General features: G+C 47.3%; 1 protein-coding gene across 1 annotated transcript in view; it reads left to right on the forward strand.

Annotated features, from left to right (window-relative positions):
- TOX2 (TOX high mobility group box family member 2) overlaps window positions 1-17,304 on the forward strand; it is a 159,981-nt gene that overhangs the window by 92,665 nt on the left and 50,012 nt on the right. Inside the window, exon 3 of the mRNA XM_075721046.1 lies at window positions 2,407-2,652. Within this exon, the coding sequence (XP_075577161.1) occupies window positions 2,407-2,652 (246 nt within the window). The remainder of the gene's footprint in view (window positions 1-2,406; window positions 2,653-17,304) is intronic.

The following is a 17,304-nucleotide window of genomic DNA, read 5'->3' on the forward strand; positions in this document are numbered from 1 at the left end:
GTGTGACAACAAATCAACCCCCTTTCCCACCCTTCCGAGTGTCTATCTGTCTCATCTCCCTCCTCTATCTTTCTAGCGATCTATTTAAGACATATATAGAATAAACGTGGTTTGCTTTGGAAAATTGTTCGTAGCGATGGGGTGGAAAAGCTGGCAGGCGCCGAGTCTGATTATGTTGATTGGATATTGTCTAATCTGATTTTGATTGTGTACAGCTTTGATTGTAATTTTGATATGTCTGCACAATACTGTAGCTGTTCGGAAAGCTTTGTGATTTAAACAGGTCTTTTTTTTTTTTTTTTTTCCCCCGGCTGAATAGAGCAGAGGCAGAAATGTGCAGGGGGGTGAGCGGGGCAACGGGCTTTCGCACTCCTTACGAAACCGCCTCAAAGCCCTTCGGTGAGCTGCTCTGCAGCAACACAAGGAACGTGTAGTTTTGAAGAGAGCTTTAGGAAACTTTGAGTGGGTTTTACATAATTTAGTTGGGTACAGCAAAGCCACTTGCTTATATACCTGATACCAAAATAAACCAGCTGGAGGAACAAGTTTGCTGTGCAATGATTTATTTAAATCCCTTTCTGTAAAGCATGGAGCGAAATCCTCTTAAATAACTGGGAAAGAATCGGTGTACCTCGAAGTGCGTAGCCCAAACAGAAACCTAACTACTAGACGTATTAAACGGGGATCTATCTGCTGTTGTGAACATCCTCTCAGCCCCCTGCCTTCCCCGCATAATGCCGCTGCTGGACAGAAGCTGACTGGAATAATAGCTGGGTTTGAGTTTCGCCCAAACGATACCTGTTGGTACGGAGCTATCGCAGCCCGGTCTCCGTCTTGTATTTCTTGCATGCTCGTATTTCCCCACAGCCAGTGGGGATCTCGGGTGAACGCAAAGGGTTGGGTGCGGTGTGCGGTACCTGCTCCTTCCCGTCTCTTTTGGCAACGGGCCGAGGGGAGGCGAGAGCTGGGGGTCCGGCTTAGCAGAGGCTGAGCTGCTTCCAGCCCGGGCTGGGGGGCGAGGCGGGAGGGACCCCCTGCTCCCGCACCCCGTGGGGATGGGTCTCTCGCAGGCGATGCTGGAGCGCTCCCGCTGGCAGCCCTTCTGCCTATCCACAGATACCTCCTTGCCCCCCGCTGCCTCTCCCACTGACTTCCGTATTCTGGTTAAATACAGGGTTTATTTTATTTTATTAAGGGTTTTCTCCCTGCAGTCTGGGGTGATGAAGAGCATGCATCCGAGTGTGAGCTCCAGGGCGATGGATTAATAAAGCCTACAGTGCTTAACTGGTTTTGCACACATCTGGGGTTTTGCTCTTAAGTCAAGTATTAAGTCCAAATCCAACCATGAAACTAGGTGATCTGAGAAATTTAGCTTAAAATCCATGTGTATAATACTATGACGAATCAGAATTTCATATGCTATAATAATATGTGAAACAGTAGATGTTTAGAATAAGCCTCCTCTGCCAGAGATTCATTATATTCTGCTTTGATAATTAATAATTTTCGATAGATTCACACTTACATTATAAAGCAGATACGGTTTTGTCTGAAGTGGAAACGATTGCACAGGTGCTATAACACATTCTTTGTCCGTATAAATCGGAACGCTAGAAGTAAACAAGCCACCAGAAAACCCAGCAGGCAGAAGGAGTACCAACATCTCTGCATGTTCGTGGTCACCTCGAGGGAGCGTTGATAGGGAGGTGAGGGAGCGCTTGTCCAAATACAGTCTGGATGCGGATATAAGGAAGGACAAATCTCTGTGTGTGGTGGAGTCATGCAGGCTTTCTTTAAAGGATTTAAAAAACATGTGATGGCTGTGTTTCCAAATCTCTCTCCCTGGTTGTAGCCTCTGTGCTGGAGTTTGTGAGGAATCAACAGGAATTTTGTTCCCAAGTGCTAGTTAATTCTACAGAGCTAATTCTCGTAAACACTCTTGAAAATACAAACTGTAGATACTGTAAGACCTGAGCTGGGTGCCCAGAGAGGGACATTGCCTTAAAAATGCAGCAGCTGGTTGGGAAACGGCCATGCTCTTTCATGGCTTTGGGCTCTGCGAGCATCGCTTGCCTGGCTTGGAGGCTTCTGCTGAGGTTTTGGTGAGCTGAAGATGTTCTAGAGGGATGCAGCGTGGGAGAGGGGAGCAGTGTGGATGCCCCAGGCAGGTCTGAGGTGTGCAAGGACCCGTGGTGTCCCTGACGGACGGTGCAGCGCTGCCACGGTCACTACCCAGTTCCTACCTAGGTATGACTTGCTGGTGTCCAGCGCTGGAGATGTCTTTTTTATTAAAACAAAACCATGTCCATCGGAATGTGCTTTTTTATTTCTTACACAAATAATCGCTTTTCTTTCCTGAAGCAGCAAGGCAGTGACACATTGCAAAATGTCTTTTTCATGTTTTAGACATATAACGGTCAGAATGAGAATAACGAAGACTATGAGATCCCTCCCATAACGCCTCCTAATCTCCCTGACCCTTCCCTCCTGCACTTGGTGGACCACGAAACTGGATATCACTCCCTGTGCCACAGCCTCCCTCCGAACAGCCTGATACCAGCGTACCCCTACCAGAACATGGACCTGCCGGCCATCATGGTCTCCAACATGTTGAGTCAGGATGGGCACCTTCTCTCCAGCCAGCTACCCACGGTCAGTGACTTTTGCCCTCTTACTATCTTTTGTTAAAGCCGCTCTGTATGTCGTGTTACGAGTTCAACTGAGCGTAGAAGGATGTGAACGATGAGATGTTTGCACTGGAGGTTGGGAGGAGCTGGTGATGCAGCCCTGCCTTTGCTGCACTGCTGCCCGCCAAGGTCGGGGTGCGGTGGCAGACGCTGCGGTCACCTGCGTGGCCGTGCTCGTGGTCGCAATTTTATGTTTCCAGTTTGGTGTCTTCCTGAGCCTTATTAACCGCTCAAGAGCTGGGGGGAAGGTTGTTTTCCTCTGCGTACGTAATATCCTCACTGAACCGAGCCAAGTGCAGGTGCTCCAACCCCGTGTGAAGGTGACCAGCCAAAACCCCTCGTTCATAGCCCCTACACCCTGCACCCTTTCTCCTGCTGGGAAAAGCCCCCAGCCCGTCACCCCCGTGTCCTGCTGCCAGGGTGGCCCCAGCGGCATCAGCAGGAGCACGGATGCTCCCTGAAGGGAAAGCTGTCCTGTGGATTCCAAGGGCAACAAGATCCCTCTTGCACTTGCAAACTCAAATTGCCTCTTGGCTCACGCCGTGGCAAGGGGATACCTTGTGAAGTTTCAAATGACTCTTCTGTAGGGATAAATAAGGCAGGGAAAATGAAGTAAAGTGCAGCGCTGGGAAGAAACTTCAGGGCTAATTAGACCTTACGACGCTTCTGTATCAGCAGCACCAAGGAAAGATTGTGACTTGATTTTGACAGTGGTATTGAATTAATACTGTTGCTGTTTAATAATATTTTCCTCTTTAGCAGATTTAGCCCTGTGGTTACTTTTCTACATTGTTTCTCTCTAAGATCAGTGATTTTCGTGGATGCTGTTGGAAGGCATCAATAGCAGAGTTAATTTTACTTAAGTACCATGCCCGCGAGTCTGCCACTGCACTAGCTGGAGAACGTTTGGTGTTGATTGCTTGAATAGATAACAGTCTGAAAGGTAGTGATATTTAAATATTTAAATGGGATATTATCTCTTAGTCTAGGAAAATCCCAAGGCTTGATGCATCTCCAAGTTTCATTGTTAGTGTGTTTAAGAAAAATATCATGTTCTACCCATCAATATTGAACACAGGCATATTTCTATGAAATTAAATATTACTTAGGCCTCTGTGTTAGCTTTTAGGTTCTTAGGTGATTAAAACATTCATTTCTGAGACAAAAAGAGTCAGTTTCAGGTGAAGTATTTTTCCCTGGTTTAATTTAAAGCACAGCCCCTTTGCCTGACCCCTATTTTCATAACACGATAATTTTATCCTGTGTTGATTGTCTCATTTTTGAGCGGTGATATTGCACTTATAAATCACTTTCTAAAATACCTAAAGAAACAAGAATAGTGGGATTTATTAAGCAGCTTCTGTACGTCTGAAATAATTTATTTTGGAGTAGTCCTTGGGAAATGTTCTCTTTCTTACTTTATGGTACTGTTTTACAAATGCAGCATCGTGACAATAAATCAGGACTGAGCCAGAGAAGATAAGAAAGGGGCTTAGTGGGCTGTAAATGTAGAATAGAGAGATTAAGATTTGTTTGCCCCTTACCACGAAAATAAAAAATCCAGTGAACCCAGAATTTTCCAGCCGATAGTGAATTGAAACTGTTTAGTTTTGAGCGGAAACCCTGGGAGCTGTAATACATCTTCAGAGGTCCCAGCAGCAAAGGAAGTAGATCAGGGAGTGAACTGTGTTGCAATTTCAGGTCAAAATTAAATCCTGCCGTACCCTGTTGTCAAAGCCTTTTTTCCATGCCATCAGACTTCTCCCACTGAAAGGCAACACCTTCTAGCCCTTTCTTTTTTTTTTTTGGATGCCCTAATCAAGTCTCCCCTTCCTCCAGCACCAGCCCACGATGGCAGCATTCGTCCCATAGCACGCATGCAACTCCCGCTAGCATTAGTGGGAGCAGCGCACGCACGTGAGAACACAATAAAATCCCGGAGACCGAGCAGATTTTTTTAAACTTATATGGTTAATACCTCCTGCCCACGTGCCCGTCGAGCCGTAGCCCACTCGGTGGTGGCCCCGTGAAGCCAGCCGTGCTTCAGGCATCGCCGCGTGACGGTGCAGGGCACGCGACGTGCTACAGCCCTGCCCGAAAGTTAACCGCCTTCGGGTGGGTGTTTGCAGCAGGAAGCCTCCAGATCAAGTTAGGGGCTTGTTTGCTAACGCTTCCAAAAAGAGGGGATTTATTGCGGCAGGGGTAGTGGTGGGAAGCCAGTCTGGGAGCGAGCCTTGCCCGAGCGCTACAGAGGAGGCATGCAGAGGATTTGTCTTTGTTCCAGGACCGACGTTGCTCATGCAAATGCTGGAGCCGGGAGCCTCTCTCCTTGCTGCTGCTCTTTGCTGTAGTTCGTACCGGTTTTTGCGTACGCAGCTATTTCCTGCCTTGGCTGCCATGTCTTTTGGTTTGAATACAGTGACAAATGACAAACAATTCAAGGTAAAATGTTTAGACATCGGTTAGACTTTTCCTCTAAAAAAGTAGCTTGAGCCTTGGGGGTTTTTTTTAAGGCATCCTCATGAAAAATATTTCAGCTGCTGAAAATACATGAGCTATGACTCACCGAGAGCTATGGGATTGGTATTTTCCTCTACAGCTCGGAAGTAAATAAGGAAAATACAGGTGCAGGTTGCTGTCCCCTTCGGTGTGACTCTTGTCCTGGGATGTCCCAACATTATCCTTAGGTTGAATTAAGCCTCACAGTGCCTCTGCAAGGGAGGAGGCTGCTGCTCCCATTATGCAGATGAATACCAAGTCAGAGCGGGTTTAAATCAGTGCAGAAATTCCCATTGGCAGGATGAGAGCTGGAGAGGGAAGGTGGATTTGCTGTGTGCCAGACCCTGCTCCCAGCTCCAGCCCCTCCCTGGGGTGTCAGGAGCTGTAGCCCCTCATTCGAGCAAAGGAGCTGTACCCTGATAGGGAAAAACCAAAGCCTGTGTCACCCCTACATTTCCTTATCCCTTCGGCATCGTCATCCAGGGCACCTTCCACACCACCGGCCTCTGCACACTTGGCTCTGCCCCATGGACAGGGTCTCCATTTACATGATATGGTTCTTCACTGCTGTTTCTGTCACTTTATTTATTATCTTTTTTCCCCATCAGTTTTTAGAAGTCAAGGGAGTTTTCAAACACTGAAGATGGGGTGCAGGGAGCTGGAGAGGAGAGAAGGAGGGATGGGTGGAGAAGAGTAGGCAAAGAGGTGGCAGAAGATGGGACATTAGGAAGACCGATGGAGTGGGGTGCAGGGAGGCAGGGGAGGAGGCAGGGCTGGCTCATTTGGGGAAGGCGTGTTATTTTTTGTGTTGGTGACAAGAAACAAATACAAAATTCTTAATACAGTGGATTTTTTTTTTTCCTACTGTCTTCTCTTTTGCTATAGGAAAAGCAGAAGGAAAGAGGAGGGGAAGAGAAGGAATGGCAGGAGAGAAAGAAAATAGGAGAGATGTGATTTTCATTGAGAAATGGGAATATTTAGGAAAAAATAATCAAAGAGGAAAAAAGATGTTTTCCTTGGAAACAGAATGACTTTGCCCACTGTGAACACCCCAGCAGTGTTACGGTGTGGACCAGCGGCCGCTGAGCCCCCGGGGGTCCGCAGGGAGACCTGCTGGGCTGGGGCCACGCCGGGGCTGGGGTCTGGGGGCCGCGGGGAGAGCGAGGGAGGGGGCAGAGAAACGCCGTGAATCGGCGGCGGTCGCCGGCGAGGTGGGGTGCCCGCTGGGTTAAGGAGCTGCTGTGAATAAATGAGATTTCAGAAGGGATTTGGCAGAACACATTTGACAGAAACAAAGGGCGATCAAGGTCAGAGCCCAAGAATCTCCAATGCAGCGCAAACGTATTTCCATAAATATTAGATAGTGGCTGAGCGGGCTGGGGTTATCTCTGCTCATCAGGTGGGACAGTGCCTGGTACCTGGGTGCTGCGCCGGGCTGGGGGGAGCTGGGAGCCCCCGGTCAGGGGGACAGCACTGCCCAGAGCCCGCCACCACCCCTCGCAACCCCCGAAACTTGCGCTCCTCCAAGCACGGTTGAAGGCCATTGCCATGCTGGGGCATGCTGAAACATCAGCCTGTTGTCCCGTGGCGCGCGTTGTGGGGCTACAGCCGCCCTGCTCCTTCCCTGCTCTGCCATGTCCAGGTGAAATTGGGGCGGAGCCGTCTATTTTTGCGCAGGGGAAGCATCGTTTCTAATACTGGGTTATTAAATTTCCTCAGGATAGAATCTAAATTATACTTTGCTTCTTAGTACTGTGATCTAACGGGTAGATGTGGCACTTGGGGACATGGTTCAGTCTGGTCTACCCTTGATTGGCTTAGAGTAGACTTGGTAGTGTAGGTCAATGGTTGGACTGGATGACCTTAAAGGTCTTTTCCAACCTAAACGATTCTATGATTCTATGATTGTTTTGGACATGTGGCAGCTGTTATGAGCAAACATTGGCTTTGTAGCAGGTATGTAGAGTTTGATTTGAGAGACTGGCAACTATCCCCATGTCTGCATCTTCCGGGTGCTTCTCACAGTGCGAGATCTTTGTGGCTATTTTAAAGGCACTAACATTTCCTCGAGCCCAGTGGGACAACTTTTTTCTGCTCACAGCAAGCTGGAGCATCAACTCGAGTGAAAAAAGGCTGCAGCAACAGCTTGGAAGTTCTTTATTTCAGTTTGTTGAGTGAAAACAGATGATTTGAAAAATATTAAAAACCTCCAGTGATGGAAAGCTCATTCCTGGTGTAAAAATGTCAAATTTCCAGTTACCTGTGGAACTTGTTTATATAGAGGGGAGAGAGTGAAGGGTAAATGGAGGGTGAATTGTAGTACCAAGGATGAGTGCAGCCCTGACGTTCCTGAAGGGTCGGTTGGTTGACTTGGCAATCTGAGTAGCTGTTTCCCAACGCTATGGGGCTTTGCTGTGGAACAGAAAGGAAAACAGTAAAACAACCCAGCAGTAACCCACCTGCCTGTCTTCCTGGTGGGAAATGGAAAGGAAAAGTAGCCCTTTCGCAGAGCTGGGCTGTGCACGCCCAGGCTGTGGGGATGGCACAGGGCTCCAAAGAGAAGCATCTTTTCTGGTGCCCACCAGAAGACCTCAAGCGAGGTCTTCCTGCAGGCAGGTTGCAAGACCAGCCCCTGGCCATCTCTCTTGGCTCCGCAGGTCTCTCCCCAACTCCCATCCTTCCCGAGACCCCTCCTCCCCGTCAAACACAGCAGCGTTTCTTATTTACAACCTGAGCCGGAGGCAGTGGGGACCACGGCATTTTTCTCAGGATAGCCCAGGGCACAGCCCTAGGAAGGCGGTCAGGGTGCTCGGTGGTAGGCAACACGGTTGGACATGGCTGTACAGAGCCGGCAAGTGTTAAAAGTTTTCCAAGAGAGGATATAAGAAAGAAACGAATTAGATGTTGACACAAAAGCCAGGTAAGAATGCCAGTCTTTTGTCTGAGACATTGGAAACACATGATCCCAGCAGGCAATACAACTTACCGTGGTGTTGGTAAATACTTCCAATACATAAATATTTCAATACTTTTGAATCACTGCCCTGTTAAAATAAGTTATTTAAAGTAACCTATATCCCCATGCAATGTACATGCAGCGGTGCCCTTTAGATCAGAAGAGCCTTAATAAATAAACACGCAAGCAAGAGCGGCGGTCGGGCAATGCTCAGCCGGCTCCGTCAAACCACGGGCTGGCAGCGTGTCACTGGTAGCAAAAACTTAGGAGAGTCCCCCGTGTTCCAGTGCTGGATAAGTTTGCACTGGTAATTTTGTGTTGTGCGCTTTAGGTTTTGACTAATTTGTCTTTCTGCTTATTAATGGTTCAGTATTTAAAAACTAAAATCCCGAACATGAGCCCTTGGTGGAAACTAGTAATAATACAACCGTACATGAAGGGTTCTTTGTATTAAACAGAGCCCTGTTTGCAATTCCCTGCTAGTGTTTTTCTCAGAGGCAATAAATGAAAGAAATATGTCTTTTTAAATTTTATAAAACTCAGAAAAATGGTTTTAAACAGCTTTTCTTCACCTCCTATAATTATTTATTTTCAAACAGTCCTTCAGGGTAATGTTCCGTTTTCTTATTTCACACTCCTTTTTCTCATAAATGAACCATCACTTCAATAAATCATTATGAAAACAGAGACTAACACAAACCCTGAAAGGTTGAAAGATTTATGTAACACATTTATGTTTTCCATTTTCTCATTCTGGTACTCCACTGCTAAAGCTAAGCTAATAAAAGCTGCTATTAATATTTCTTGTTGCCTAGCAACCGCAGAGAGGGAGTAATAGCTTTAGCTAGAAAAATAGATGACCGATAAGGAAAAATTCAATTCTTTTATTATCTCAAGGGAAAATGGGCTTTTACTGGAACATTATGATGTACGAGTGTGAAGTTGAATACAAAGGATATTTTTTCAGTTGTTTTTCTATTTTTAATGAACGTTATTTTACCTTCACAAACTCGTTTAAGGCATTTGCCCCACCTACTTGCGGGCTTAATTTAGCAACACCCACACATGCTTCTGGCTTTAAGTATCTGTTGGCATTTTCATTTGAAAGCCCCCTTCCCTCCACCCCTCCCCCTGAGCTCTATCGCTAGGTCATAAAATTTCACTCCAGGTCGGAACCTGGGAGACAAGATTCCCAATCAAAGAGTAAATTGTTCTTGTAGGTATTTAAAAACACACTTTCTAGGAGGAAGGGGCACGTATTGAGAGTTACTTTCTGAAGTTTTAGCCGTCGTGGCTGAGCTCTCTGTGTCCGAGGACAGCAGGAATGCTGCTGCTCCTGCCCGTGCTCTCAGAGTAACGCTGGAGATGCAGGGCTGGTCCTGCAGGCAGAAGTGCGGGTCCCTATGGGAATATGGGTCCTTCTTCTGTGGGAGAGGTCCTCCCTGAGCTTCCCAGTCATCCTGACCACCAGCACAAGCTCCCGGCAGAGCAGCAGCCCCTCTTTTCACATAGCTGGTGCCGATGCTTCTGAGTGGTCCCTGCCAAGTGCTGCTGGGAGAGAATCGGGGTGATGGGAGTCACAGTTGGGTCCCAACGCTGCGAGTGCTCAGACAGCAGCAGAGCTTACAAGGACTGGGCAGTGCATGAGAAGAGGGAACCTGAGGGACCAACCTCCTGCCAGTGCGCTTGCGTGGTTGGTCCTTGGGTTCACCCATGGGTGTCCCATTTCTGAGATACGAGATAGTAAGGTGTCACCGTACACTTTTCATACAAGTGAACTGTTGTGATAGCCGAGAAGCAAAGGAGATGTGGGTTTTGCTCCGTAATGCAAGATTTACTCCCCGAACAAGGGAAAGGAAGAAGGCAAGGTGTCACCTTGGCCTGCAGGGCCTGGAAGAGGGTGACCTTCACCTGCCAGGGTGGGGATCTTGCATGGGAACCTGCCTTTTTTCCTGAAAACCTCTCAGAGCCACCTCCCCACAGGAGAACCGCTCCTCAGCAGCTCCACTGGGCGCAAGGGGAGGCTGCCAGGACTAGGTGACCTCCAGCGAGGTGACACCCCAACCTTCACCCAGAGTAGCTTCTCCAGAGGCAGATGCAGTCCCAGCTGCCCTTTTGCACTGGTCCATCCCCTATGGCTCTGGTCAGCCCCCAACAGAGCAAGAGCACTTAACAAATTAATATGGCCTCCAGCTGTGTCAGGGGAGGTTTAGATTGGATATTAGGAAAAATTTCTTCATGGAAAGAGTGGTCAAGCATTGGAACAGGCTGCCCAGAGAGGTGGTGGAGTCACCATCCCTGGAAGCATTCAAAAAACGGGCAGATGTGGCACTCTGGGACATGGTTTAGTGGGCATGGGGGTGTTGAGTTGATGGTTGGACTGATGATCTCAGAGATCCTTTCCAACCTTAATGATTCCTAGTTTTTTCTTTCATTAAAAAATAATCCAGCCACCAAGCCAGGAAACATGAAATTACTACTCTACCCTTAATTGGTTTAGTGGAGGACTTGGTAGTGTTAGGTTAATGGTTGGACTGGATGATCTTAAAGGTCTTTTCCAACCTAAACGATTCTATGATTCTATGAATTTCCTTTGCAATAAACCAAGCTGCTTTCTCCAGTAGTTTAAAATCCAATTTTTGTCTCGTGAAGTCCCCTTACTTCAGCGTGCCTCCTGTCTGCGTCTGGCCAGTGCTGTGCTTGGAGGAGGGCCAGGGAGGAGGAAAGGAGATGGGGAACTGGTGCCACCGCTCTGAGAGCATGTTGCACTCGCAGGGAAATGGCCAACGGGTTGTCGAGAGGTTATTTTCTAAAAGGCAGGTAGGTACCCAACCTGGGGAGGAGGACACTGCTCCTGTTCATTAGGACGAGAGGAAATGGGCTCAAGCTGCACCAGGGGAGGTTTAGGTTGGACATTAGGAAAAATTTCTTCACGGAAAGGGTGGTCAAGCATTGGAACAGGTTGCCCAGAGAGGTGGTGAAGTCCCCATCCCTGCAAGCGTTCAAAAAACGGGCAGAGGTGGCACTTTGGGACATGGTTTAGTCTGGTCTACCCTTGACTGGTTTAGTGTGGACTTGGTAGTGTTAGGTTAATGGTTGGACTGGATGATCATAAAGGTCTTTTCCAACCTAAACGATTCGATGATTCTATGATTCATGTCTTTGTGTATCTCCTCCTTGGTGCTTTATACAGTGGGTTTTCCCTCTGCAGACAGTCTACTCCTAAGAGCCCGGACACTCCAAGAAAAGAGCTTTGATTGCAGCCTCCAAATTCCATGGATGGCTGAAGCGTCTGGCTGATGGTCAGCACCTCTCAGGCCCAGTTTCCCTTTGGCATATCTGTATGGAGGTGGGCTCCGAGACCTGTGATACACACAAAGGGCTTGGTGTTTCCTGGGAGGTAGCAAAGGTCTTCCTGAGCTTTGCAGGCTTCTGCCAGCCAGTGCTGGATTCTTGCCTGGGGGGATCCTGCTTTGATGTGACAAATTCCACCTGGCACCTCTCAAAGGACGAGTCGCGTGGGATTACTGCATCCTCTAGGAGGTCTCACCCTTAGGAGATTTTCTGTGATATCCACCTGTAAATTATTTTTGCTCTATATTATTGCATCACTATTACTATTTTTATTACAGTTAGATGCTGTTACAATTGTAATGTCATGTATATTATACATACCTGGGCCAGAGCCACAGGTGCTTCACACGATGCAAAACCTACAGGGAGAAGGCACCTTGGAGAACTTACTACCTACAGAGGCAAGACAGAAAAATAATATACAGGTGCAAAGTAATAGCCAGAGGTGCATAGGAGATCTGCAGCCTGTAAAACGCGGTGCTTTTGCACCCACCCGTCCTGTTCATCGCACCCCTGATCTCGATCTCTTCTTCCCCGTCCATCCTTCTTCATGCTGCAGCCACTGCTGCACACTCATGTCCACCCTTTTCTTTCTGTCCCATAACAAGGGGACGTAGGAAAGGATTAAAATGTGCTCTTACCTACAGCACCACATCGTACCGCGCTGGAAGGGTCTTGCACAGTGGGAGCCACCGCGCGTGTGTGTAAGTCTGGCCGTAGAAGCATCTCTCTTGTCTGTGTCTCTTTTGGTTTTGTGCTGCAAAATGGGTCCTTATCTCCCCTGACTCATCGCTTGGCCAGAAAGACAGCAGGTCGCGTCCCAGCGTGGTGTAACTGCTGCTTCCAGTTAAGCAGCGTCTCTGCACCACATGGCGATCCGGTTGTGCTGCACCTTTTAACTATTCCATAGAAATTTGTCCTCCTAATCTTTCCTTTCCTCTCCTTGAGCTGGTCACTATCTTTCTGATAAGCCGGTGGCTCCGGGGCAGTCCCACTAGTTAAAGAGTCGCCTTATCAGCCATAAAATAACCGTGCCGTAACCGCGGGGAGGGTGCACATGTTATCCCCAGAACATATGCCAAGTGAGATGGTCCCTCTTGTTTGCACTGTGCTGCACGTTGCCTGCCGTTAAGCATTTGCGAAACAATTTGGTTTCCTTTTATAGCAGTTTAAAATATTACCAACTGCATTTAAGTTTGCATTTAAGCAAACTCCTTTGGCACAATAATCGGCGCTCTAAATACGCAGTTTGTGTAACACCAATGAGGAGGCTCGTTGTGAACAGCATGTATGTATTAGTAGTGTAATTAAAATATCAATTACGCCGTGTTGACAGTTTGCCAAATAACTGGCTTTTGTGCACAGTAAACTTAATCACTCCAAAGTCTACTCGCAAGACCTGATGCAATCTTGATGCCAAACTGGTACAACATAAAAACAGCATTTGCTAAAGCACAGCTTCGATATTGCTTTGCGTAATGGTGCTGCGCTCCGTAGCTGGTATCGTGTTCTGAAAATTATCTTTTAATGTACAATTTGTATTGCTGAGAAATGTCACTTACTTTGCAGAACGTCTCGCCAACATAAAACCTAAGATTTATTCCTGTCATTTTTTGTCTCCTATGCCATGTTGATAATAAGAAATCTACTTTGTGTGTGTAATGCTCATGTCAGTTTTGAAATTTGGGGTTTCATAAAAGACAGTAGTATAAATAAAACATGATATAAATTAAAAATATAGTGGAAAATAAAATCTGTGAATTACAGTAGCAGATAAGATGAATACGGCATGAAGGAGGTTTTCAGAACAGTCTCAAATAACTGGAGTAAATATGTTCAAGGTATGGGATGGATCCTTTTAAGAATTGATTCTGATCTTAAAATGTGTTTGTCTCCAGAATGCAGACATGAGGATGGATGCCTGTTACTTAGCCTAGTTTTACCCTTTAGATTTAGGCTGTGTATTCCTGCAGAATGACTTCTTTCCCCCTTCTTAGCAGACAGCCTCACTTCAACAGTTTTTCTGGGTGAGGTTAAAAATGCCTTGTGCCAACATCAAAAAAATCCAGCAAATGAGAATACGAAACCTCCATGGTTTGAAAAATGAACTAGAGATTTGGAAGAGAGGTGCTTTGGAGTCTGGGATGTGGCTTTGGGGAAGGAGTGCCCCAACGTGGCCAATTCCCCATCTGCTCATGGAGGATTTGTCACCTTGGCCCCGGGAGCCGGGGGACGGTGCCTCTATGGGCTTTCCCCAGCCGCGTGGGCTCTGGCGTACTTGCGGGACCATCTCTGCCATCTCCTTCCCTCCTATCACAATTTGTAAAAATGTAGGAAGTTATGTCAAAAGGTAGCATAAGAAAAGATAAAAAGATTGAACAGTCGGCTAACGGTCGGAAAGTGTCGGAATTACCCTTGCCCATGCAAGCTTATTTGGGGCGTTACAAAGCGTCTTTGCCTTTGATTGCAGCACGAGACAAACCGTGTCAGGCCGTCTGTTCTTCAAGGTTGGTGGTCTTTGGCACAAAGGTTTTAGGTCTTGTTTGGAACTCAGAGACCCCAGCCCCTTTGGGAACGGTAGGTAAAGTTAACACTAATGTGTCTCCAGGGACTCTCTGCTAACCAAGACCTGTGCTTCACCGGCAACCTAGGCTGTACGTATGTACCGGCACTGCACAAAGTTCATGTGAGAGCTGCAGTTTCTTACTGCTTCCTCTGCCTCTCACTGGATGTGCTCAACCCTCTTGAAGCTGGTCAACCAGAATCTGCTTCCACCCTCCCCAAAATACCATCTTTGTGCCTTTATTTTGTGCCTGTGGGTCAATGGTGCAGGTTGTCTGAGAACTTATTTTTGTTTGGGTCACACATAGGAAAGTAGAGTAATTTCCAGGCAGCGATAATCCCCAAAGCACATGTCTCTGTGCCTTGCCCCGCGTCCCGTTCTTGCTCACTGCTTGTCACTTCTGTCGGCGCGGGGGTGCAAAATGAAGCTGAGCTTTCATTGCCACCTCTCTGGAGTGACAGCAGTGGTCTAATGTGGGGAAGGGTGGCTTTGCCAAAGAGACAGAGTTCCCTCCATCCCGCTGGGTGCTTGTGCCATATACTCCCCTTGTTCGCTGTCCTTTCCGCCCTGTGCGACGCTCCCCTCTTGCCATGTGCCCTTCTTCCCATGGGAATAACGAGGAGATGTGGTAGGTGTGGGTCTGTGCCATGCAGAAGAGCCTCCAAAAGGCAAGTGAAGGTTTTTAATTTGCATCATAACCTCTGCTGCACTAGGTCTTCATGCTCCCACGTGTTTACACCCCACATCATAATGCAACATAAAGTATTTTTCGAAGTGCATCAGGCAGCTGTAAATAGAATAATTTTTGCCAGTTTTAACCGGCAGCAACTTGGATGCGGGAAAAACTATGTGCTGTCAGTTATCCCACCAAATTAGCATGTCTGGCAACTCTTTGCCATCCATCTTGCACATTTTGATCAATGTTGCAGCCCATCTTTAATTGCCCTTATCCCTTAGATCAATCATATTTATCTCTTAGCTGTCATTTGCCTCCTCTTTGCATGTTACCAGGTTGCATTAACCTGCTCCAGCAATTACTCATCGCCTGGGATTTTCCTTGCTGACAAGGAGGGTCCATGCAACTTTGAGGCTCGTTTCCAGTCAACACACATGCTGCACTACATGGCTTGCTTTCCGTTGGCCTTCCAGAAGTTCCATACTCAAATGGCCCTGTGGTAGCTGGTTTCGGAGGCAGAGTCGGGGCCGCCCTGCAGCTCGGCTGCCGCCAGCACACACCCGGGGCAGGAGAGCACAAAAGGATGGAAATTTCCACAGCTTTTGTTTCAGCTGTAGAGGTTATGATGACTATTCACTGCTGTAGGTGTGTGCACGTTGAGTAAGTCTTTTTTTATTATTTAAATGGGAGCCGTTTTTAGAGGCAAATAACAGAAAGTGCTTACAATAAAAATAATAGGCTGTAACAGGCTTTGTTATACAATGAGGAGATCAAAGAGCTACAGCAGCCACTCGGCTGATCACTCCGAGTGAAGGGAGAAATGGTTTCTAATAGGTAGGTAAGGTTTCCTCAGCTGGTAAATATAAATGGTAATCCTAGCCTTTTCAGAGGAGTTTTCTCCTGCCTGTGGACTCGGTGGGGCTTGCTGTCAGTGTGAATGATGGGGGAGCAAGGGAGAACACAAACATGAATCTTGAGTCAGATTTCCCTTTCTTCAACAAACACCCTGAATCTCTACCTGCATTTTACCAGTGGGGTGGGTGTGGATCTGGCTAGGTCCAGCTGCCAAATTCAGACCCCGCCAGGAGACCAGAAGTGTTGAGCCTCTGAAGCACACCCTGCAAAACACGGCTCCCAGCAGTCCTCTCTTCCGCCTTAGTGGTACGGGCTCAAACACTTTACATCCCCATAGCCCAGAAAAATCAAAGTTACCATTTAAATGACGAATGCCGCTTGAGTCCTGCCTCTGTGAAGTGATGTGGGCTGCAATGTCAAGAGAAATTATAATGATTGCTACAGATGCAGCTTGTCACAGAAAGAGAAAAATGTTTCTGCATCTGATGCATGGCAGCGAGCCAGTTGGTAATGTTATATGTCCGAGTGTTTCACTTCGGCTCTACCGGCTGGAAAGCATTCCTTAATGCTCTGCCTGGCTGTTATATTTGTCTCCCAGCTCTGCAGAATCCCATTAGGAACCTTCCGTTTACACCATGGAAATTGTTTGGTCTCTCCAAACGGCCACGCAAGGGAGGGAGAAGTGTATTGCTGCAATTCTTCAACATCTGTAGAAATTGCCAGCGTTATACTTCTCACTTATCTCTCTTGCAGTGGGCATTTCTCATTATGGATCGAGATGTCCTGTAACCTGCAGCAAGCAGCTGTTAAACGTCATGGTGCTGTTAGAGAGAGCAAGATCTGCTCCCTTCCCCTCCAGCCGCCAGCAGCGCAGCACCCGGGGCAGCCGCCCAGCAAAGAGGCACTGGTATTATTTTGTCCGAAGCCTGCTGCTTTTGTGCTGGTTATTGCGTTGGAGTTGGAGTCCAAAGGCAGACACGTAGTGGCCAACATGGGCAGCCCCATGGTGGGCATCGTGCCCTTGCAGCTTGGGGTTGCGTTGGACATGGATCCCCCTGCTGACCGATACCCCTCCCATCTGGTTTCTGCAGAAATTGGTAGCAGAGCAAGTGGAGATCACGGGATGACTGGCAAGCTGGGAAGAACATGCCTTCTCCTTGCATGAGGTGGATGAATTTGGGGTGATTGGAGGCATTGCAGCAATAAAAGGGAATAACAAAGAGTGGGGTCAGTCAGGGAGTGGCTGTCCTGACCCAGGATGTTTTCTGTAGAGGAGAAGCATGTTTTGCCAGTCTCTCCCATTCTTTATTATGTTGTCATCTGGCTAACAGGAGAAAAAGCAGTGATTAAAGACCCATGCACATCATGATTTGTGGGAGTCGCTCAAGGTTTTGTTGTTGCCCTGGATGCTATGTTGTTTATGCTTTTTTATCAATGATGCTGGATGTAGGTAGTGAAGAATAAAATTTGAGGGTGACACAAAGAAATTGGACATTTTTGGGAGAGGAGAAAGGGAATTCAGAGAGATTTAAACATAGGAGGGAAATGGACTGCAGGGTTGCTAAGGCAGTTTGTTCAGTGTTGATAAATGTGAATTATTGCATGTTGGGGAGAAAAAATATTCACTACTCGTAAAGCTTGCAATGTTCTAAATTAACTTCCAGAAAGCACACAGGCTACTCCCCAAAAAGTCCTGCACGGTGACAAGGTGTTA

Source organism: Pelecanus crispus, chromosome 14, assembly GCF_030463565.1.
Source record: "Pelecanus crispus isolate bPelCri1 chromosome 14, bPelCri1.pri, whole genome shotgun sequence".
Taxonomy (NCBI): Eukaryota; Metazoa; Chordata; class Aves; order Pelecaniformes; family Pelecanidae; genus Pelecanus; species Pelecanus crispus.